This window comes from Ambystoma mexicanum, chromosome 13, assembly GCF_040938575.1.
Source record: "Ambystoma mexicanum isolate Mex_15411 chromosome 13, UKY_AmexF1_1, whole genome shotgun sequence".
NCBI lineage: Eukaryota > Metazoa > Chordata > Amphibia > Caudata > Ambystomatidae > Ambystoma > Ambystoma mexicanum.
The window spans coordinates 566,749,460-566,772,499 of NC_090938.1; the positions used below are offsets into that span (position 1 = coordinate 566,749,460).

General features: G+C 45.9%; 1 protein-coding gene across 6 annotated transcripts in view; it reads right to left on the reverse strand.

The window, feature by feature from the left end:
* The window catches only part of KAT7 (lysine acetyltransferase 7), a 1,354,088-nt gene that overhangs the window by 652,292 nt on the left and 678,756 nt on the right, over positions 1 to 23,040 (reverse strand). For 3 of the 6 annotated variants that reach the window (XM_069634368.1, XM_069634372.1, XM_069634369.1), the window contains exons 6-8: positions 11,271 to 11,353; positions 10,942 to 11,031; positions 8,124 to 8,222 (exon numbers count right to left, since the gene is read on the reverse strand). In XM_069634368.1, coding sequence (XP_069490469.1) covers positions 8,124 to 8,222; positions 10,942 to 11,031; positions 11,271 to 11,353 — 272 coding nt within the window. The remainder of the gene's footprint in view (positions 1 to 8,123; positions 8,223 to 10,941; positions 11,032 to 11,270; positions 11,354 to 23,040) is intronic. The other 3 variants (XM_069634370.1, XM_069634373.1, XM_069634371.1) reach the window with 1 other exon arrangement.

Consider the following 23,040-nt stretch of genomic DNA (forward strand, 5'->3'; position numbering starts at 1 on the left):
CGACAAGATCTTTAAAAAAGAATGTACTATAACTCGAAGAATCGATCAAGAAAATTGGCCTATAGTTCAAGTGAGTGGTACGGTTTCCCTTTTTATAAATTGTCACTACGATGGTGCCTGGATCATGGACTTAAGCTATCATAGTAGGAAGCATCTACGTAAATAAGAGCCAAGGAGATTAGACCAAAGGATAATGTTCTTTTCATATCCAATATTAGGAATATCATCCAGACCAGACACCCTCTAATTATTCAATTTAGCTATTGCCAATTGGAGGTCTTAAAAATTGGGGATACATTTCTAAATGGGGTTTGGGGACTTGTCTCAGTTGGAGCATAAGTTTTTAAAAAAAATCCAACCATAGATTCAGAAATGAGATTAATCTGCATGGAAGGCTGCCTACTCTCCTCACTGTTTAATACGGTCCAAGTCCCGCTAGTGTCCTTTTCTACCAGTAATTTCATCGTAGTGTGGGATTATATCTGTGCCTCAAGAAAAAGGAAGGCCAAATACGTGCTGATAAGAGTAATCCAAAAAGGTGGCCAAGTGCTCATCCCTGTGACTTTAAAGGTAGCAAATATGTGGCTGTGATCTAAATCTTGAGAATGTGCAATAGAGGAGGCCAGGCCACTATCACCAATTAGTTCCCTGTGTCTTATTATGTTGTCTCGACCTGCCATCTTTGATATTTGTAGCACTTACTAGTACTAGAGTGATTCCCGTAGAACGTTTTCAGTGTTTCCTTCACCCTTTCCGGTTGTGTATAATAAAATTAATCTGTTGGACCCATACTCACTAGATGCGTCTTTTGTTGATCCCTTTGTCACAATATAAAATACTAGAGAAACACAAGTATTCCACTGAAAAGATTCCAGTGAATCTGATGCCTTTAACCAGTCATTATAAACAGTAGGGAATAGAACACGAAAATTAAAAATATGACTATTTTTCTTCAATTACAAACCAAAATACTGCCAATTATATAAGGAAATTCACAAACAAGCGCAGGAAACAACCTTTTTATGCCATATCAGACCCTACACTCCACCCCTTCCACATCTAAGCACAGACCATAGTCCCAAGCAGGAGCTAGTTAGAAGAACAAGTCACTTAACCCTGGTAATGTTCTTTCGACTGGATGTTCCTCCCACGTACTCCTCATCTTTGATATATGATATCCAGCTTCAGTTGCTTCGGAATATATTTTCAGCAGAGGGCGCTGTGCTTCGATGCAGTCGACTCGATGTCCATCGAGGGCCTCCGTCTTGAGGACGAGGTCATCAAAGGCATATATAGCACACACAGCCCCCCATTGGCTTCAGTTCTGTTTTTTCGTGTCATTCTCAAGTAGAACTACCAGCAGGAACGAGGGTTTGACCGTACTAGGCTCTGAAGGAGCGAAAGCTATAATAGCATGGGAAATTCTACTGAGGGGTAGGTTGGGAGGGCGATGAGGAATACGTGGTAGGAACATCCAGTCGGAAAAAGGTTACCAGGGGCAAGTAACTTGTTCTTCGAAAGGATTGTGTCCTCCCACGTATTCCTCATATTTGATAGACTCCCAAAGCAGTGTTAATTTTAGTGGAGGGAATAAGAATTTTGTCATCAATGGTTTCCATGAACAGAATGTAGGACAGCTTTTCCAAAGCTTTCATCCCGACTTACGGGTTGAATCAAGGCAGTAATACTTAGTGAATGTGTATTATGGACCACGCTGCTACCTCACAGATGTGTTTAATAGGAACGCCTCTTTGCAAAGCAGAAGTATCCATGCCCCCTAGTGGAATGGGCCCTCAAGTGAGGATCCTTGCCCGCCAGCCTGTAGCATTCTGAAATCGCTAAAATAATACATCTGGCTATGGTTTGCTTTGTAACAGCCTAACCCAGTCTATGACCAGTACACAAAGTATCGGGAAGATAGCTAAGGGGCAACGTGCTTGCCATGGTAGTAAGACGATACTGATTAACACAGGTTCCATCCCCGGGTCTGCGCTTAGAAACCTCTGGGTATTAAGCACATTGTAAATAACCTTTCATATCGTAACATCATATAACCTATGAAAAGTTGGTCATCCAGACAGAGTTTCGATAACCTTGAAATGTAGAAGCTTAGAGCCCTATGTGGATCGAGCCTGTGCAACCTCTCCTTCTCCCTGCCAGGAAGAGGTGGAGGATAGGAAGTGGGTAACACAGTCTTTTGTCCTAAATGAAAGTCTGAAATTACCTTACGTAGAAATGAAGGATTAACCCATAGGACAACCTTGTAAAATACAGTAAATGGTAATTTTGTGGATAGTGTCTGCAACTCACTCGCTCTACCGGCTGAAGTTAGTGCTACCAACAAGATGGTTTCGAAAGTTAGTAACCTTAAGGGAAATTAATGGAGAGGTTCAAATGGTGCACACATAAGAAAACACCACATTGAGGTCCCAAACGGGAACCTGAAAGGGAGATGGAGGGAACACATTAGTGAGTCCCTTCAGAAATGATATCAAAGGCATTTTAAAATATGAAGTTCCCTCAGACGAGCGCTTGAAGATGGATAGCACCGCCAAATAACATTTAATGGTCCCAACCTGGAGCCCCAGATTGGCTAGGTACAGTAAAAAAGATAACACCTCTTGTGTTTTGCATGGCAAAGGGTACATATTCTTGTCCATGCGCGAGCCGCAGAATTTGTTCCAACTGCAGCGGTACAAAGACTTTGTTGCTGGCCTTCCGGTCGAAAACAAAATCTCCATTACGTCACCCGGGAGGTCCTAATACTTCTACCTCAGCCTCTCCGAAACCATGCGTGACGGCCAAGTGTCTTGAACTCTGGATGGAGAACCCGACCTTCCTCTCGCGAGAGAAGGTCCTCTCTTTGTGGAGGATGTACTGGAGGGCAGATGAACATATCCAGAAGGTTTGGGTACCACGTCCTCCCGGCCCAAACCGGGGCAATTAGGATCATGGGGGTTTCCTGAACTTTCTCAACCTCGTGATGACTTGAGGAATGACAGGGCTGGAGGCAACGCGTACACTACGAACGCATCTCCTAGAGCTCCTCTTGGGGGAAATTCCCTTGAGCAGTACAGTTTGCACTTCCTGTTGACACTGGTATGCGAACAGGTCCACTTGAGGGGTTCTCCAAAGGGTGAAGATCTCTTGAAGGACTTCCTGAGCTAGTTCCCACTCGTAGGAGACTCTGCTCTGCCTGCTTAGAGCGTCCACCGCCACGTTCTCCTCTCCGGCTAGGTGAACGGCCGACAGGGAGATTCCTTCTTGACTTGCCCAGAACCATTACCTATCTACACAGTGGTAGTGACCCTACACCACCTCTCTTGTTGAGGTAGTACATGGCCACTTTGTTTACTGTCATTATCAAGAAATTCTTTCCCAGAAGAGAGGGCATAAAAGCCTTCAGGGCAGGTCTGATTGCTCTCAGCAAATGATTGATGTGTAGTATGGACTCCGATGAAGACCAACGACCACTGATTGGCAGATCGTTGGCGTGGGCTCCCGAACCCATGAATGAGGCGTCTGTCACTACTATTATCTCTGGCCATGGTTGCCAAAAAGGTTCTCCCTTCAGAATGTTATTTATTTATTCATATTTCTAAAGCGCACAGCAGTGCTTAGGCATTGTGGCAATGTTACAGAGACTCATTGCTGGTTACAGAGGGAGGAAAGCTTGTTAGTTACATAGATGTTTGCATTTACAGTTCAGCTTAGTTTCAATGGATGTGCACAGCAGTTGTGTATGGTGTTGTATGAGGCTAAATGAAAAGCGTGGTTTTGAGGGATTTGCGGAAGGAGTACAGAGAGGGTTCTGCTCTGGGTGCGTTGTGTAGGGCAATCCAGCGTTTGGGTGCTATGTGTGGGAAGCCAATGCCACCGGCGTTGGCTCTTTTTATGGAGGTTATGCGGAGTTGGTTGGCATGGTGGCTCCTTTTAGGGCGGGTCGAGATGTCTTTGGAAATGGTTTCAGATAGGTAGGATGGGGCGGAGAGATTAATGCATTTGTGCGTAAGGGTGAGGGTTTTTGAGTTGATCCTCTCCTTAATTGGGAGCCAGGGGGCATCACGTCTGGCCTGTGATATATGGTCTCTTTTGGGAATGCTTAGGGCAGAGCAGAGCACGTTATTTTGCACTTTTTGGAGCCTATTGATGTTTATTGTTGAGGTGCCTGCAAGAAGGGCATTGCAGTAGTCAAGTTTAGCTCCTATTGTAGCTCGGGCAATGGATAGCCAGTTTTGAGTGGTCAGCAAGGGTTTCATAGCATTTATAAGTTTGGTGGTGTGGGCAGAGGCAGATGCAATGGCGCTAACCTGTCTTGACATTGAGAGGGTTGAGTCCATGTAGACTCCAAGGGTCTTTACTGATGTGGAGACTGGCATGATAGTGTTGTCAACGGTGAAATGGTTGTACTTTTGGTTGAGTTTAGACAGAGTTTCCTTGGGACCCAGGATGATGATTTTGCAGGCCCACCACAGGAGATCCTGTGTGACCCTGCTTGGAACCTGAAGTAGGTCCGACATGTTGCCGAGTATTGAGACCATTGTGTCCTGAGAGCCCATTGAACGGATCTCATTCTCAGGCGAACCTCTGGCAACAGAGAAATGCAGGATGAAATGAGGTCGGGCAACCACAAAAAGTCAAAGGCCGGGAGACGCTGGGCACTTTGAAACTTGGAGACCATCTGCAATATGTCTTGAGCCCTCACCTTGGGTGGCGAGCTCTTTCCCAAGGATGTATCCAGTACAGCCCAGATGAACTGGAGCTTTTGTGATGCTGTCATATGGGACTTCTTGTAATTGAGGGAGAAGCCCAGTCCCTGAAGAGAGTAGCAGATGACGTTGAGATGATCCAGGACTTGTTTGGGAGAACGTGCCCTGATCAGCCAATCGTCGAGGTAGGGGTAGGTGTGAATCCCCCCTTCTACTGGCACTCGCTGCCACCACCATCAGTTTCGTGAAAACCCTTGAGCGGAGGTCAGCCCGAATGACAGCACAGGAAAACGCTAATAGCGAACCTCAGGTACTTTTGGTGCTTGAGATGGATTGGCACAGGAAAATAAGCAACCTGAAGGTCCAATGACACCATCCAATCCTCGCGTTGGAGGGCCTGAAGTATCTGAGAAAGTGTGACCATCTTAAACTTGTCCTTCCTGAGGAACTTATTCAAGTATCTCAAGTCCAAGATGGGTTTCAGTCCTTCGCTATTCTTGGGGATAAGGAAATATGGAGAGTACCATCCTTTGTTCCTCTCCGCTACAGATACTGGCACTATAGCACCCTTCTCCAGCAGGGTATACATTTCCTGCACAAGCAGCGGATTTGGATTCTTCAAAGAATGCCTCCCCGGTGGATGGTTCTGAGGTCTCTGAATGAAGGGAAGGCAGTAACCATGGGCTTTGGTTTCTAATGCCCAAGCATCCGAAGTAATGTCTCGCCATTCTTTCAGATGCTGAGACAGTCTGCCTCCCAGTGAGGGAGGGGGGGGGGGGTTGTGACTAGACCTCAGAGAGGTTTTGACACAGCTGAAGCAGTGGCTGTTGGTAAAGATGCCCGTGCTTGAGCGGGCTTTGCACCTCTCCTTGGTCGACCACAAGGGAATATACTTTGGCCTCTTTGACCAGCCATTTCTCTCGCTCTTTCAACTGAATAGTAGCTAAAGGATCTACGCCTCCAAGATGGTCCACTGGGGTGAAAAAGCAAAGACTTGACGAATAGCACCACCCAAAGGTTTGGATGCTGCCTTTGAGGTCTGCAGCTTCTCAAGGCTTTCGTCAGCCTTGCTGCCAAAAAGGTGAGACATGTCAAAAGGACTGTTAAGGAATCTAGATTGTACATTCTGTGAAAATCCAGACTTTCAATCGCGCAAATCTGCGAATTACAGTGCCTGCCACCATGGCTCTGCTGATGCTGCCAGCAGAATCCAGACGCGACTGAAGAGACTTGCGCACATGGCTTCCTTGCCATCCTTAACAATGGGTAAGAAACCCTTCCTTTCCCCCCTTCAGGAATATGCTCAGCCGCCATAGAAATGCAGTCCCTTAGAGTGTATGACAACTTTGCAAAAGCACATGGGGGGTGGCTGATTTAAGAGCCATGCTCCCAGCAGAAAATACCTTTCTTGACCAGGCATCTATGCTTTTATAATCCCTATACTGTTGGACGGTTGGATAGGCAGCCTGTTTTGATGTAGCGGTTGCCGCCTGCACCACCAGACTTTCTGGGGTAGGGTGTTTTGATAAGTAGCTGGGGTCACTACTTGGACGGTATTTTCTTGTCAAGTTATTTACTGCCGGACTTGACTGTGCTGCTTCCCAATTGGCACTTACTCTCTTCTGAAGAGCAATGTGAAAAGGTAAGATGGGATCTTTTTGAGGACCTTTATCAAGAATGTCTGTAAGGTCATTTTGTCCGAAAGGGAAGGCAGGTCTGCTCCATCCAAGGTAATCCACTACCCTGGTCATCAACTGCCTGTACGGGGGCATCTGCATAATCATCTGACTCAGGCATTTCAAATTTTAATTTTGGTGAAGTGTCCACTCCACTGGCTGTCTGCAAATAATTTTCATATAGATCTTTCAGTCTGGACAATTCTGAAATTAAGCTATAAGGGACATTTGGCGTTCCATACTGTAAACCAAAGGGTGCATCATTATCAGATGGCTCAATGTCCTCATAATCAGACATTTAAAGAAATCCTTTCTTGGTAAAGGAATGAGGTTTTTTTCAGGTAAAGGCATTGAGGGCTTTGAAAATGTCAAGCCTGATGCCGAAGGAGTCGTTAATGACTTCGAGAAAAACGTTTTCAACTTCAATGGCACCAAAGGTTTCGATGGTGCCATTGGTGTCGATGGGCCAGATGGAGTCGATGGCACAGCTGGACCTCAACCTCTGCTTGTCTTTCGACTTATGACTCAAAGGATCACTCGATTTCTCATCGTGTCGAGGCCTAGACGCCTCTCGATGTGGATCTGGCCTTCGTCCCGGGCTCAAGGGTGTGCAGAATTTGGTTTGAGCCATTTCCTTACTGGCTTTAGTAGGCGCAGTAGGAGCATGGCTTGTCGAGGGTTTCGGGTTCTCAAATATTTTATGCATTTCTAGCCTGAATGCTTCCGATTCGGTAGGAGTGGAGGCCTTAGTAGGACAGAATATAGCTCTCTCAGGAGAGGAGTCGGACGAGGATGTCAAAGTATGCGACCTATGGTGCCTCTTCTTCAACAACCTCAATGATGAAGGTGGGAGCCGCTCCTTGACCTGGACCATTTTGCCTTCGTTCTTCAAAGAGAGTCGCCTCTTGCATCATCAGGTTTCGTCGATGGGGATTTCTTAGGGAATCTACCTACCGCCAATTTCCCCTTACAGTCCTTCAGAGCTTTTCCAGGTCATCGAATGACACTTTGACCAAGCCGATGTCTTTTACTCCACATCGAGATACCACAAGCATACTCGATGTGGATTGGTCAGTGACATCTTGGCATTGCAGTCTTGACACTTTTTAAACCCGGTCTTCGAGGTAGTCGGTGCCGAAGACTAAGACATTTTCGTGAAGGAAATACTGAAGCGCGCCATAGTTCTCAAAGCATTAACTTTGAAAAACAGAACTGAAGACCACGGGCGCTGCGCATGCTAAATATACCTCTGATAACATAATTCTCGAGATGGGGGACATCGAGTCAACCGCATCGACACACAGCACCCTCAACTGAAGAAAAAAACATTTAGAAGCAGCTGAATCTGGATATTCTATTTCAAAGATGAGGAATGCGTGGGAGGACACAATCCATTCAAAGCATAGTTCGATCCTCAATGTTGAGCCAGAATCAATACCATACCATTCTCATGCATTCCTGTGCAAGGCCTGTTTATCTCTTATGCCTCCCACTCTCACTTCTCTCAACCAAAATAAGCCATAGTCTGCATAAAGTGGGGCTGCCAAAATGTAGACCCCGTTTCATCCTCTCCACACCAATCACCTTTCTCAACCAGCAAACAGCTTAGATGTCTGCCCAAAGACCTCAGAACTAATCAGTACTTTTCAGCTGAGGCAATCCTCCCCGCCCCCATGCTAAAAGAAAACAACTGAAGCCAAGGCCAGAGCCACCTGCAGAAAGCATGGCTGTCCCATACCATGTATTTCTCCTTCTGCTCCTTGGTCAAGCCAGAGTTTCTCTTTTTTCGCAGCTCCGACACCTTCTCCTTGTACCGGATTTGTCTTTCAGTTGGTGCCTGGTAAGAAAAAGGAAGAGGTAACAAGCATGACAACCTGTAAGGTGTTTCTGCCATCTGGAACCTGCCACACAGCCAATTGTATTTTATGATAATCGTTACCTGCCTTTTATGCTGCATCATCTACAAATCCAGTCAACACTTTCTAGGCGCTGATAACAGGTGGATTACACAACTTAATTGCACTCATTGTATTAGACACAGAAGAATAAAAGCCAGAGTGTACAAGGGAGTCTAGCCAGTCACCTTCAAAGTGTTTGTGTATCTGCGTGCGTGTATCTGCATTGGATACCTTTGTCCATTGAGTTAGCTCTACAACATGTCAAGCAGGTTTTATCCTTCCAAAAACTTTCCAAACTGGAGTACAAAATGTAGCAACACAAACATCCACTGATGCTTGAAAGGAGTGGGAGAGAAGTGCAACGAAAAGTATAAACTAAAATTGTCAAAAACAATCAAAACATCAGCCAACCAAGCACATGTTTATGTTCGTAAATTGTTAAAAACGAACAGTGCCCTGCGGAGGTGGGCAGCGCAGAGAATTGACTCAGATAAATGTTAGCAACATCAAGAGAACTACCGTACTTCCAATTAGTTGATCCACAATTTTAAAAACATTTTTAATATTCCGACATTAAAATAATAAGGCTGCACTTCACTGTGCTGCTGATAAGTCTTTTGACTTCATGTTGCTATTTTGCTCACAGGAGGGAACATAATACTCTAAAGTGCACAATTTGCCACCTATAGAGTGATGGTTCAATCAATTAAATTTAGAGACAGTCTCTCTATGTTTACGTAAAACATAACCATGGTAGAGAAGCCTGAATTGATTCATTTGATGATCTATATCGATTAATATAAATCTGATTCAATGCTTTTAATGAATATCAGCCCTTCACCAAATGAAAATCCTTATAAAGATTTTCGTTATGTTATTTCACCGTAGTAACAGTCTTCTCTGAAAGCAAAACTGATTTAAATATTTTATCAACGCATTTAGTCAGATAATAGCTTAGAATCTGCTGAACACTGTCACAGCTCATGGGTTTGAGGGACTTCAGAAGATAGGGAATTAACCTACTTTTTGTGTCACTCTGCGATCTTATAGCCCTCGGGATTTTCAGAATTCAGATGCACAATCGGTATTGGCTCTCTTGATTGATTCCCAACTAATAGTTGGGTCAATCTGCTTGTCATAAACCGGTCGACACGATAGACTGATTGGTGATTGGTCTGTTAGTCTAATCGACCAATTTATGATGCGGGGGTAAGGAGACGAGTTAGGAGCAGCATTGGTAGGGGTCATGCAATTCTGAGGTTGGGGAATTCGTGGTGAGGGGAAGGGGACAAGTATGGGGATTTGGGGCGGGGGACACAGAAAGCGAGGACTGAGTGGAGGGCTGGAGGAATACTGGCGTAGGGGGAAGAGAAAGTAGTATATTGTTAGAGGGATTTACATACAAGTACCGTGGTAGATGGGTGAGGAGGGGGAAATCAGGAGCACCTTGTGCAAATTAAAGTAAAAGAAGAAAACAAGATTGAAGGAAATGGAATGAAGGAATACAAAAGAATAAAAAGATTATACACAAAAGCAAGAAAAGTGGTAGAAAAAAGGAGGAAATTAAGAAAGACAGGGAGAAAGAATGAGGTAAAGGAAGGAAAAAGGAAGAAAATAAGAACTGAATTAAGGACATGCAAAGCTTTTAACACTGAAAGCCAACAGTACATCTAAAAGACCACCAGGTGGCGCGAAGTCACCATGTTACATTAAAAATAATAGATGCCGAGCATTATAGAAGAATCGCCTTGGGAAGAGCAGGTTTTATATTGGTCCATTCAGGATTAACATTAAACGTATAAACTGCATATCCAACACAAATTCATCAATAAGAATAAATGATTGCCATCTCATATTACAAGTTCTCCTTTTAACGACAATAATAGCCGGTTAACTCGCGATTCCTCGAAGTGCCTGTTTTAAGTTCATAGCAACCTTAGGCATAAACGGATTGCACAATATGATCGAGCAGATTGATTAAACATCGACATATCGTTTCCGACAACAGCACATTAACACATATACAAATAACTATTACAAATGAAGGAACTATCTAATCACTGCCTTGTCCTTATCCCAAAACTCAATATTTGTAATGCGTGGCTGATGCATACAGCCTGGGGGCTTGATCACACGTGTGGATGGGTTTTAGCCATCTGCTGTAGGTGTCCAGTCATATAAATGAGATCAGTACACAGAACTCTGCTGATGCACAACCGTTCCACTACTGCAACCCCCATAACACTTAAACAGGGTACCAAAATATGGATCCAATGACTTCATACTTGCATGTATATAAGCACAACTAAACCGAAATAAATCTCATTACTGACCACCAGCACGCCTCGCTAGTGAGAAACATTTGGACTAACGTGCTTTTCTAATGATCGCACTCAAGCTAACCTGCAATGCCCAGTTGCAATTGAAGTACAACCATCGCTGCCACCTGCCAACCCGACCTGGTGCAGCACTGCTCTAACATCCCTGCCTCTTGGTCAATACATCCATGCTAGTTTCACTGACATCCCAAAACTGGTTCAAAAACTGCGAAGAAGTGTAATTTTAGCACAATTACCACTCCTGGCTGAAAGTATTTTACAGAAACACAGATGCCCTTCGGCAGAAGACATAGACCAACACCAGAGCAATGAAGCCTACCTGGTGCCTGGTTGCATGTCTGTTATTGTCATCCTGATTGTGGGACAGCATCCTCTCCTCTATCAGTTTATCCCGGCTGTGAGCTCTTACCTGGAAATCAGCACAAGTCTATCAGTCCCACTGCAATGCATGCACCCAAACAAAGCAAGCAGGATCGTCCCTGGAATACGGCTGAAGAATTCCAGGCAGGCATGAGCAAGTGTATCGAAGCTTCTTGCTACAAGATTAATGAATGGACACCAAAAAACCATAGCCAGGCGTTTTTACTGCTTGGCCTTTGTATCACCCACTATGGGGACAATCCAAAATCAAGAAAAAACGTGGTTTACCTTGCATTCATCAGCTGACAGATTGTGATACAGGGGACATCCAGAGATGGAGAAGTGTCTCTCGTGCTTCCCGGTTAGATGCCCTGTTCAGAAGCAGACAAAAGTGGTCTTAATCATAATTTAGCAGCTAGTACTTACACTTACAAACAAAATTGTAAAAGCTACCCAACATTGTGACTTCTGGTCTCTGAGTCCATAGTCTCCTTTCCAGCACACACAGGGGATATTAAACACTTAGAAAGGGACAGTACTGGAGCCCAACACACGTGTCAAAATGAAAAGACAAAACAGCATAGGGCATATGGGAGAGGGAGGTAACACAACCACTAAGGACCTTCTACCAGTGTGCATCCTCCCCGCTCAAACCATCCATTCCATTTCAGAGAGGTACAAATATGCAACTTATTAGTGGGACAAAGGGAGGGCATATGGAAGAACAAGTTACTTACCCGTGGTAACTTTATTTCGATTGGATGTTCCTCTCACGTATTCCTCATTGTATGATCTCTCCATATCCAGCTTTAGCTGCTTCGGAAATGTTTTCCAGAAGGCGCTGCGCATGAATGCCTGTCGAACGGATGTCCCTCGAGGGCCTCTGTCTCAATGTTGTCGTCATCACTGGTATATAGTGTGCGCAGCAACCCTTGGCTTCAGTTATGTTTTTATGAGTATTGATTCACCTTACACCCGACAGGTACCCCCCCTGAAAGAGCATAAACTGCAACAACAAGGAAATTCTACAGCAGGGTATGCTCGGAGGGGCATGAGGAATACGTGGGTGGAACATCCAATTGAAAAGAACGTTACCACGGGTAAGTAACTTGCTCTTCGAATTGATTTGGTCCTCCCACGTATTCCTAATCTTATGATTTGACTCCCAAAGCAGTTTTTGCATTTATTGGAGGTGGGAGTCAGAATTTTCAGTCTCGAATAAGAATTTATGAGTTCCTTATTGATTTGTGTGTACAGAATGTAACACAGCCTTCCCAAAACCAACTTCCCAGCCAGAGGAAGAGTATAGACTATATTGCTTGGTGAATGTGTGGACGGAGGATCATGTGGATGCTGCACAAATATCCTGAATTAGACTCCCCTCTGTAAGGCAGAGGAAGCACCTATGCCCCTGGTCGAATGAGCCCTGAAACTCAAAGGAAGATCTTTTAATGCAAATCTGTAGCATTCAGAAATTCCTAAAATGATACACCTGGATAGGGTTTATTTTGAGACAGCCATACCCAATTTATGGCCCGTATAACCAACAAAATGTTGATCATCATGTCTTAACTTAGACATCCTGGATAAGTAGAAGCTAAGTGCAGGCCTTGAGTCAAGCCTGTGTAATCTCTCCCCTTTGTTTGCAAGAGGAGGTGGAGGATAAAAAGCTGGAAGTATGATTTGTTGCATTAAATGAAACAGACAGTTTTTGGTAAGAAAGCAGGTTTAACCTTAATGACCCCTCTATCCTTAAAGAAGACTGTGTAAGGAGGCTTGCAGGACATGGCTTGGAATTCACTCAGCCTACAGGCTGATGTAAGAGCAACCAAAAGGATGGTCTTCATAGTTAGTAACCTTAGAGGGCAGGAATGAATAAGCTTGAAGGGAGCACACGAGAAATATCAAAACCAAATTGACATCCCAAACTGGAACCTGAAATGGGATTGGAGGGAATACATTTGTCAATCCCTTTAGAAATTGAATCACTAAATGGCAATTTGAAGAAAGATACCTCTTCAGATGAGCGCTTGAAAATTTATGGCGCTGCCAGATGGCCTTTAATTGGGCCAACTTGGAGCCCCAGATTAGCCAGGTGTAACAAGAACGATAACACCATAGGTGTGTTGCATGTAAAAGGGTCCATATTGTTGTCTCTGTACCAGCTGCAGAACTAGTTCCAACGACAGAGGTATAAGGATTTCATTGCTGCCCTTCTGGCTGAAAGCACAACCTCCATTATGTCGTCCGCAAGGTCCCAATCCTTATATCTCAACCTCTCAGAAGCCATGCATGAAGGCTGAGGGTCTTAACCCCTGGATGGAGAACCAGAGCTCCCTCTCGCGGCAGAAGGTCCTCTCTTTGTGGCAGACGTATTGGAAGGCAGATGGACATGTCCAGAAGGTCTGGGTACCATTTCCTTCTGGCACAATCTGGAGCAATTAGGATCATGGATTTCCCAAACTTTCTCAACCTCCTGATCACTTGAATGACGGGGACTGGAAAAATTCAGACAGGAGTGGAAACTCCCAGTCCACTACGAACACATCCCAAGGAGCTCCTCTTGGGGGAAATTCCCTGGAGCAGTACAGCTCACACTTCTGTTTGCAACCGGTGTGAACCGGATCAACTTGAGGGGTCACTCAATGGGTGAAGATCTCTTGAAGGACTTCCTGAGCTAGTTCCCACTCATGGGAAACTGTGCTCTGCCCGCTCAGAGCGTACGCTGCCGTGTTCTCCTCTCCGGCTAGGTGAACTGCAGATACGCAGATTCCTTCATGAATTGCCCAGAACCAGAGCAGCATTGCCTCTCTGCACAGTGGTAATGACCCTACACCACCTCTCTTGTTGAGGTAGTACAGGGCCACTGTGTTGTCCGACATTATCAGGGCATTCTTTCCCTGTACAGAGGGCAGAAAGACCTTCAGCGCTAGTCTGATTTCCCCCAGCTCCAAAAGATCGATATGTAGTTTGGACTCTGATGTAGACCAACGACAGCTGATTGTCACATCGTTGCATTTGCTCCCCATCCCGTGAGTGAGGCGCCCATCACTACTGTTATCTCCGGACAAGTTTGCCCAAAAGGTTTTCCTTCAGAAAATTGTCCTCGCAGGCCCACAACAGAACATCCTGTGCGACCCTGCTTGGAACCTGAAGTAGGTCTGACATGTTGCCCGAGAACTGAGACCATTGTGTTCCGAGAGACCATTGAAGGGATCTCATTCTCATGCAAGCCTCTTCAGCGCTAGTCTGATGGCCTTCAGCTCCAAAAGGTTGATGTGTAGTTTGGACTCTGATAGAGACCAACTCGCGCTTATTGTCGGATTGTTGGAGTGGGCTCCCCACCTTGTGAGTGAGGCGTCCGTTACTACAATTATAATTATCTCCAGCCATGGTTGCCAAAAGGGTTCTCCCTTCAGAATGTTATCCGCGCTGGCCCACCACAGGATGTCCTATGCGACTCTGTTTGGTACCTGAAGAAGGTCCGACATCCTGCCTGAGAATTGGGACCATTGAATCCGGAGAGCCCATGGGAGAGCCTCTGGCACCAGGAAAATGTAGGATGCCATGAGGTAGAGTAACCTCAAAAAAGTTGAAGGCCGGAAGACGTTGGGCACTCTGAAATTTGGTAACCATCTGCAGAATGTATTGAGCCCTCGCCTCAGGTGGTGAAGCTTTCCCAGGATGCATCTCGGACTGCCTGATGAATTGGAGTCTTTGAGAGGGTATCATGTGGGACTACTTGACGTTGAGGGAGAAGCCCAGTATGTAGAGGGAGTGACAGGTGAAGCTGAGATGTTCCAGGGTCTGTTTGGTAGAACAAGCCCGGATCAGCCAATTGTCCAGGTAGGGGTAGACATGAATCCCCTCTCCCTACTGAGACTTGCTGCCACCACCGCCATCAGCTTAGTGAAAAAGCCCTTGGGGCGGAGGTCAGCCCAAAAGTAAGAATTCAAAATTGATCATGAGAACCGCCAACGGTGAACCTCAGGTACCCTCTGTGCTTGTGATGGATTGGCACATGAAAGTAAGCATCCTGAATGTCCAATGATACCATCTAGTCCTGAAGCTGGAGGGCGTGAAGGATCTGAGAAAGGGTAACCATCTTCAACTTGTCCTTCCTAAGGAACTTGTTCAAGTCTCTTAAGTCCAAGGTGGGTCCCACTCCTCAGTCCTTTTTGGGGATTAGAAAGTAAAGGGAATAGCAACCCTGGTTTCTCTCTGCTACAGGTACTGGTTCTATAGCACCTTTCTCCAGCAGGGTCAACATTTTTTGCACAAGGAGCGGATCTGGAAGTTTGAAAGAGTTGTTCCTCGATGTATGATCCCGAGGCCTTTTTAGAAAGGGAAGGCAGTAAACCTGGGTTACCCTTTCCAATGCCCATGCATCTGAAGTAATACCCCGCCATTCTTGCAGATGCTGTGAGAGTCTGCCTCCCAGCTGGGTCTTGTGGATTAAGGCCTCAAAGAGGTTTTGAGGCAGCTGAAGCAGCGGCTGAGGGTAAAGTAGTCGTTGCCTGGGCGGTCTTAGCACCTCTCCACAGTCCACCACGGGGGAAACTTCTCAGACCCCGTTGATTCGACACTCGTCTCCTCCTTCCAACTGAGGAGTAATAGCAAAGGTGCAATGTCATTTCATCGCCTGCAATTTCATCCCCTGTCATTTTACGTGTACTTTCCAATGAAAATGTTCATCGTTATTTTGTTGTTTCCCCCAAAGGCCCGCCTCCTACACTTATTTTTGGCTATTGAATACCCATCCAAATCCTTATCTGCCCTTTCCCAAACATCCCCCGGAAAAATTCGATGAGCATATTCGTTGTAATTTGCACTTTAAAATGCCAGGGGATGAAAATGAAGGCGATTAAAGGACGTCGTACCATAGTAAAAGGGCCTGCCTCTCCAAGCTGTCGCAGTGGGGCAAGTTTGTGGCTGTCTGATTGCAGCACCAAAGGATTTGGCTGCTGTTTCTCCACGGTCTCATCAGCCCTGTTGCCAGATAAATGTGTGCCATCAACAGGCATGTTAAGGAGTCGGGATTGCGAATCCGGGGCACAACCAGACATCCTCAACCAGGCAAATCTGTGCATTACAGAGCTAGCCACCACAGCTCTGCTGATACTGTCAGCACAGTTGAAACCAGTCTGAAGGGATGCACACATTGCATCATTCCCATCCATAACATTATTTAGGAAAACGTCTCTTTCTTCCCCTTCAGTGATATGATCAGCCGCCATCGATATACATTCCCATAGGGTGAAAGTAAATTTGCCATTGCACGTGTGGCATTTGCTGACTTAATGGCCATACTTCCCATGAGAATAACAAGTTACTTAGCAACTGGTAACATTTTTTTGACTGGTTGTTCCTCCCACGTATTCCTCATTTATGATATTCGTATCTCTTCAGCTTTGCTGCTTTCGAGAAAAAAAAAATTCTCGCCACTGGGCGCTGTGCACAAGGTCATGGAGTCTATGTCCCTCGACAGTCTCCGTAGCGTGTCGACATCACCAGCCGTATAAACAGCTTGTACTGCGTGCGTTGGCCTCAGTTCTGTTTTTTCGAATAATCAACTAATCATTTAGTCGTGTCCCAGACTGTAAGCTCTTCGTGAAACGCAAAGTGTAAATTACGTAAATTGTACAGTGGGGTAGGATGGGAGGGGCGATGAGGAATATGTGGGAGGAACATCCAGTTGAAAGAACGTTATCAGTTGGTAAGTAACTTGTTCTTAGAATGGATTGTGTCCTCCCACGCATTCCTCATCTATGATAGACTCCCATAGCAGTGATAATTTAGAAGAACAGGTTACTTCTTACCTTGTAACGTTCTTTCGATGGGATGTTCCTCCGACGTATTCCTTATCTTTGATAGATCATCTCCCAGCTTGCTGGCCTCGGAATTTTTTTTCAGTAGAGGGCGCTGCGCGTCGACGTCCCTCGAGCCGATGTCCCTCGACGGCCTCCGTATCGGCATCAACGTCACCACGCGTATAAATAGACTCGCGCAGCATCCGTTGCTCAGTTCCGTTTTGACATTAACAGTTGTTTTACATTAATTGGTTATTGACCTTGAAGGAGCATAAACTGCAACCACAAGGGAAGTATTACTGCGGGGATGGATGGGAGGGGCAATAAGGAATACGTCGGGAGGAACATCCCATTGAAAGAACGTTACAAGGTAAGAAGTAACTTGTTCTTCGAAGGAATTGTGTCCTCCGACGTATTCCTTATCTTTGATAGTCTCCCATAGCAGTGGTGTGCAATTGGAGGTGGGAGTAAAACGCCATGTTTCCTTTCAGGAATGAACCGAATGTAATACGGCTTTGCCAAACCTAGTCTCTTGACTAGAGGAGGAATCCAGGTTGTAAAATCTTGTGAAGGTATGTGCGGACGACCATGTGGCAGCCGCACAAATGCTTCGAACCGGAACCCCTCTTTGGAGGCTGCGATACCCCTGGTTGATTGAGCCCTAAGATTTTGAGGAGGATCTTTCCCTGCCAGTTTGTAGCATTCCAAGATGGCCAAAATAATCCATCTGGAAATGGTTTGTTTTGTTATCGGTAGTCCCAGCTTGTGCCCTGAGTAACCCACTAACAGTTGGTCTGCTTGCCTAATCCTAGCAAGTCTGCTGATGTAAAAGCTTAAAGCTCGCCTTGGGTCCAGCCTATGCAGCCTTTCGTCCTCTTTCCCCGGATGGGGAGGCGGATAGAATGAAGGTAAAGTAATTCTCTGAGTGATGTGGAATTCAGAAATCACCTTTGGGAGGAAATTAGGCTTCACCTGTAGGACAACCTTGTCTTTATGAAAAATTGTATGAGGGGGTTTACAAGATAGAGCTTGTAATTGGCTCATCATTCTAGCAGATGTTAAAGACACTAACAAGACAGTTTTAAGGGTGAGAAATCTTAGCGAACAAGAGTGGAGTGGTTCGAAAGGAGTACCCATCAGGAAATTTAAGACTAAATTTAAGTCCCATAAAGGAACCAGGAAAGGTCTTGGAGGGTAGACATTAGTCAATCCTTTTAGAAATTTTATTACTAAGGATAATTTCAAATACAAAGGCTCCTCCGCAGTGCGCTTTAAGATCGATAGAGCTGCGAGGTAGCCCTTGATAGTGCCAACTTGAAGGCCTGAATTTGCCAAGTAGAGTAGAAAGGATAACACCGTTGGTGTACCACATGAAAAGGGGTCGATATTCTCTTCTCTACACCAACTGCAAAACTTGTTCCAACGGCAGCAGTATAAAGACTTTGTTGCTGGCCTTCTGGCCGAAAGCAACACCTCCATGACATCATCAGGGAGGTCCCAATCCTTGTATCTCAACCTTTCAGAAGCCAGGCGTGAAGGTTGAAAGTTCTGATGTCTGGATGGAGAACCTGACCTCCCTTCTGTGAGAGAAGATTCTCCTTGAGTGGAAGACGAATTGGAGGGCATTTGGGCATGTCCAGAAGGTCCGGGTACCACGTTCTCCTGGCCCAGCCTGGGGCAATTAGGATCATGGTTCTCCAGAATCTTCTCAACCTCCTGGTCATTCGAGGAATGACAGGGACTGGTGGAAACGCGTACAGAAGTGGAAACTCCCAGTCCACTACGAACGCGTCCCCTAGAGCTCCTCTCGGGGGAAATTCCCTTGAGCAAAACAGATCGCACTTTCTGTTTGTACGGGTGGCAAACAGATCCACTTGAGGGGTTCCCCAAAGGGCGAAGATCTCCTGAAGGACTTCCTGGGCTAGTTCCCACTCGTGGGAGACTGTGCCCTGCCTGCTCAGAGCATCCGCCGTCAAGTTCTTCTCTCCAGCTAGGTGGACTGCCGATAGAGAGATTCCTTCTTGAATTGCCCAAAACCAGAGCTGCATTGCCTCTCTGCACAGTGGCAGTGATCCTATGCCTCCTCTTTTGTTGAGGTAGTGCATGGCCACTGTGTTCTCCGTCATTATCAGGAAATTTTCCCGATGTACAGATGTCAGAAAATCCTTCAGCGCTAGTCTGATTGCTCTCAGCTCTAACAGCTTGATATGTAGTCTGGACTCCGATAGAGACCAATGACCGCTGAAGGTCAAGTCGTTGGTATGGGCTCCCCACCCTGTGAGTGAGGCATCTGTGACTACTGTTCTCTCCGGCCATGGTTGCCAAAACAGTTCCCCCTTCAAGATGTTTTTCTGGCAGGCCCACCACTGAAGGTCTCGAGCCACTTTGTCCGGAATCTGAAGGAGGTCTGTCATTCTCCCTGAGAATTGCGACCACTGAGTTCTCAGTGCCCACTGAAGAGATCTCATTCTCAGGCGAGCCTCTGGCACGAGGAAGATGCAGGATGCCATGAGGCCTAGCAACCTCAAAAAGTCGAAGGCTGGGAGACGTTGGGCATTTTGAAACTTTGTGACCATCTGCAGAATATCTTGAGCCCTCACCTCTGGTGGCAAGGCTTTTCCCAGGGAAGAGTCCAGGACCGCTCCAATGAACTGGATTCTCTGTGATGGTATCATCTGTGACTTCTTTAAATTGAGGGAGAAGCCCAGTTTGTGAAGGAAGTGGCAGACATAATCTAGCTGGATCTGAGCTTGTTCCAAAGATACAGCTCTGATCAACCAATCGTCCAGACTCCCCTCTCCTGAGACTCGCTGTCACAACCGCCAACAGCTTGGTAAAAACCCTTGTGGCGGAGGTCAGTCCAAATGGCAGAACTCGAAACTGAAAATGAGAACCACCAACCGCGAACCTCAGGTACCTTCTGTGCTTGAAATGGATTGGAACATAAAAGTAAGCATCCTGAAAGTCCAGTGACACCAACTAGGTCTTGGAGTTGGAGAGCCTGAAGGATCTGAGAAAGGGTTACCATCTTGAACCTGTCCTTCCTGAGGAATTTGTTGAAGCTTCGTAAGTCCAAGAAGGGTCTCAGTCTTCTGTCCTTCTTGGGGATGAGAAAGTAAGGGGAATACCAACCCTTGTTCCTCTCCGCTACAGGTACATGTTCTATTGCATCTTTCTCTAGCAGGGTTAACATTTCCAGCACAAGGAGCGGATCTGGAATTTTGACAGAGTTGTTTCCCGGTGGATGGTCCGGAGGCCTTTTTAGGAAGGGAAGACAGTAACCTGTCTCCAGTGCCCAAGCAACTCAAGTAATGCCCCGCCATTCATTCAGATGCTGAGAGATTTTGCCTCCCACCGGGGTCTTGTGTGACAAGGTATCAGAGTGACTTGGAGGCGGCTGCAGGAGCGGCTGAGGGCTAAGATGCCACTGCTGAGGCTGATTTCACACCTCTTCCTCGTCCACCACGAGGGAACTTTATTTGGCCATTCTGTACGGCTTTGCCTCTTCCTCTACCAAATGAGGTGTAGTATTGAAAAGAATGACCTCTCCAGGAAGATGAGCCCAAATAAGGTTTTTGAGGCTGTCGCATAGAGGGACTAAGGGACTTAGCCACTGCTTTGGAGGTCTGCAGTTTCTCTAAGTTCTCATCAGCTTTACTGCTGAACAGCCTCGAGCCGTCAAAAGGCATGTTGAGTACCCTGGCCTGCACGTCCAGCGCAAAACTCGACTTCCTCAACCACGCAAATCTGTGCAGTACTGTGCGTGCAGCCATGGATCTGCAGATGCTGTCAGCAGTATCCAATCCTGACTGGAGACACTCCCCCAATGCCTCCTGGCCATCTTTAACAATATTCAGAAAGCCTTCCATTTCTTTGCCTTCTGGAATATGTTCAGCCGCCGCCGTAACACAATCCCACAGGGTATGGGTGAACCTGGCCAGGGTACAGGTAACATTAGGGGACTTAAGGGCCATACTGCCCGAGGTAAACACCTTGCAAGCCCAAGCATACACTTTTTTATCATCTCTATCAGGGGGGATAGATGGATAGGCTGACTTTCTTGTGGAAGTTGCAGCCTGGACCACTAGACTCTCAGGCATGGGGTGCTTACTAAGATAATCAGGGTCACAGCTTGATGGTCAATACTTTTTGGGGAAATACTTATCGACTGCTGACCCAGATTCAGGAGCCTCCCAATTTGCAACCACTGTTCTTTGATGAGCCCTATGAAAAGGAAGAACTGGGTCTTTTTGGGGGCCTGGTCCAAGATATCGGTCATATCCTATTCGAAGGTTGGTGAAGATCTACCCCAACCCATATAGTCAGCCACCCTTTTCATCAGGTTCCTGTACCCAGAGTCTGCATGTTCTGCAGGATTAGGTTTTGAAAAATCTAACTCTGGTGACGTATCAAGGCCACTGGCAGAGTGAAGAGTGTCACAAAGATCTCTCATTTTTGACTCCGGGTCAATTCATTCCTCTGGTACATTTCTAGTACCAAATTTTACTCCCAATGGAGAAATATCTTCCACTGAGGCACTTTCCTCCTCAAAAATAGAGAACATAGACTTAAAAATGTCTGATTACGGTAAAGGTGTGTACCTTTTCTCTTGCTCTTGAAATTGACTTGAGGGAATCGAATCTTCAGAGTCGTCGATGACCTCTTTGGTAACAGAGTCAATGTCTCCTTCGGCATCGAAGCAATCGGCGCTGACAGCGTCGACTAACTCGTCGAATGCTTTGACGGTTTATGCCTCTTAGCCGTATCGGATAATCAGTTGACTCTGGAAAATTTAACGTCGGGAATGTCGAGTTTCCGCCTTACTACTGGTCTTAGCCAAAGTAGTTTCTGATCTTCTTGTATCGTCCAAAGGAGCGACCAACGTCTGGCTCTTCCGAGGTTTCTTTGAGAGGGGGGGGGGGGGGGGGGGGGGGGAATCAGGCCTTCGACTCACCGGACTTCCTATGCTTCTTCAGAGGCCTTCGAAGCTTCTCACCCCACCGCCAATTTATCGTTTCGTTCACAAAGGGCTTTCTCCGTCATCAATTGACAGGAGCCACAGTTGCAGGTCCGAACCTAAACACAAAAGACAGACACGGTGAGGGTCTGTGATAGACATTTTTGAACCGCAGTCGATACACTTTTTAAACCCCATCTAAGGAGTGGAAGGGGTCGAAAATAATGAAATTTTCCTTCAGGAAAATACGAAGCGCGCCGAAGCTATCGGAAAAACGGAACTGAAGCCAACAGGCACGGCACAAGCTATTTATACTGCTGGTGACGTTGACATGCTATGGAGACCGTCGAGGGACATCGACGCCACAACTTCGTGCACAGTGCCCTCTGCCGAGAATTTTTTTTGCTCCGAAAGTAGCAAAGCTGACGAGATACGAATATCATAGATGAGGAATATGTGGGAGGACACAATCTATTCGAAGACCTTTTTTGACATAGCATCATAGAGTTTGTCATCTCTGTCGGGGGGTAATAGTTGGGTATGCATTCTGTTTAGATGTGGCACCCTGAACCACCAAACCTTGGATGTTTAGTTAGGTAACGGGTCACTGCTTGAAGCTCTGTATTTGCTTGTTAATTGTTTTATTTACTGCTGGAATCAATTCCGGTGTCTCCCAGTTGACATTGACTAGCCTTTGTAAGGCTACATGAAAGGGAAGAATAGGGTCCTCCTGGGATTCCTTATCGAAACTATCTGTAAACTCATCCTGCTCAAAAGGTGGTGCAGATCTACTCCATCTCAGATATTGTATGACTCTAGACATTTGTTGCCTGTACGACCCATCAGCATAGGCTGGGGGATATGGCCTTCGAAATTCAATTTCGGGGGAGGTGTCTATTCTACTTGCAGTTTGTAGTCTCATGTAGATTTTTTTATCTTGGAGTCCTCCGATATTAGAGCCTCTGGAACACCTTGTGTCTTATATTGTAATCCAAAAGGAGGCGATTCATCAGATGATGGCTCAGTTTCCTCATAACTTGAAGAAAGTGACTTTTAAAAGTCTTTCCTTGGCAGTGGGGTAAAAGAGTCTTCAGTTTTGTTAAACTCCAAGGATTTTGTCATGTGTGTGGACAATGGTGTCAAAGTCTTCGTCGATGTCAAGGGCTTCGATAATTGAAGTGTCGAAGATTTTCTGGACAATGATGCGGAATCTTTTGGCGTCAATGACGTCAAAGATTTCCCCTTTGGCAGAGTTTTTTCTCTTACAAGGATGCTGTTCTACTTGCAAAAA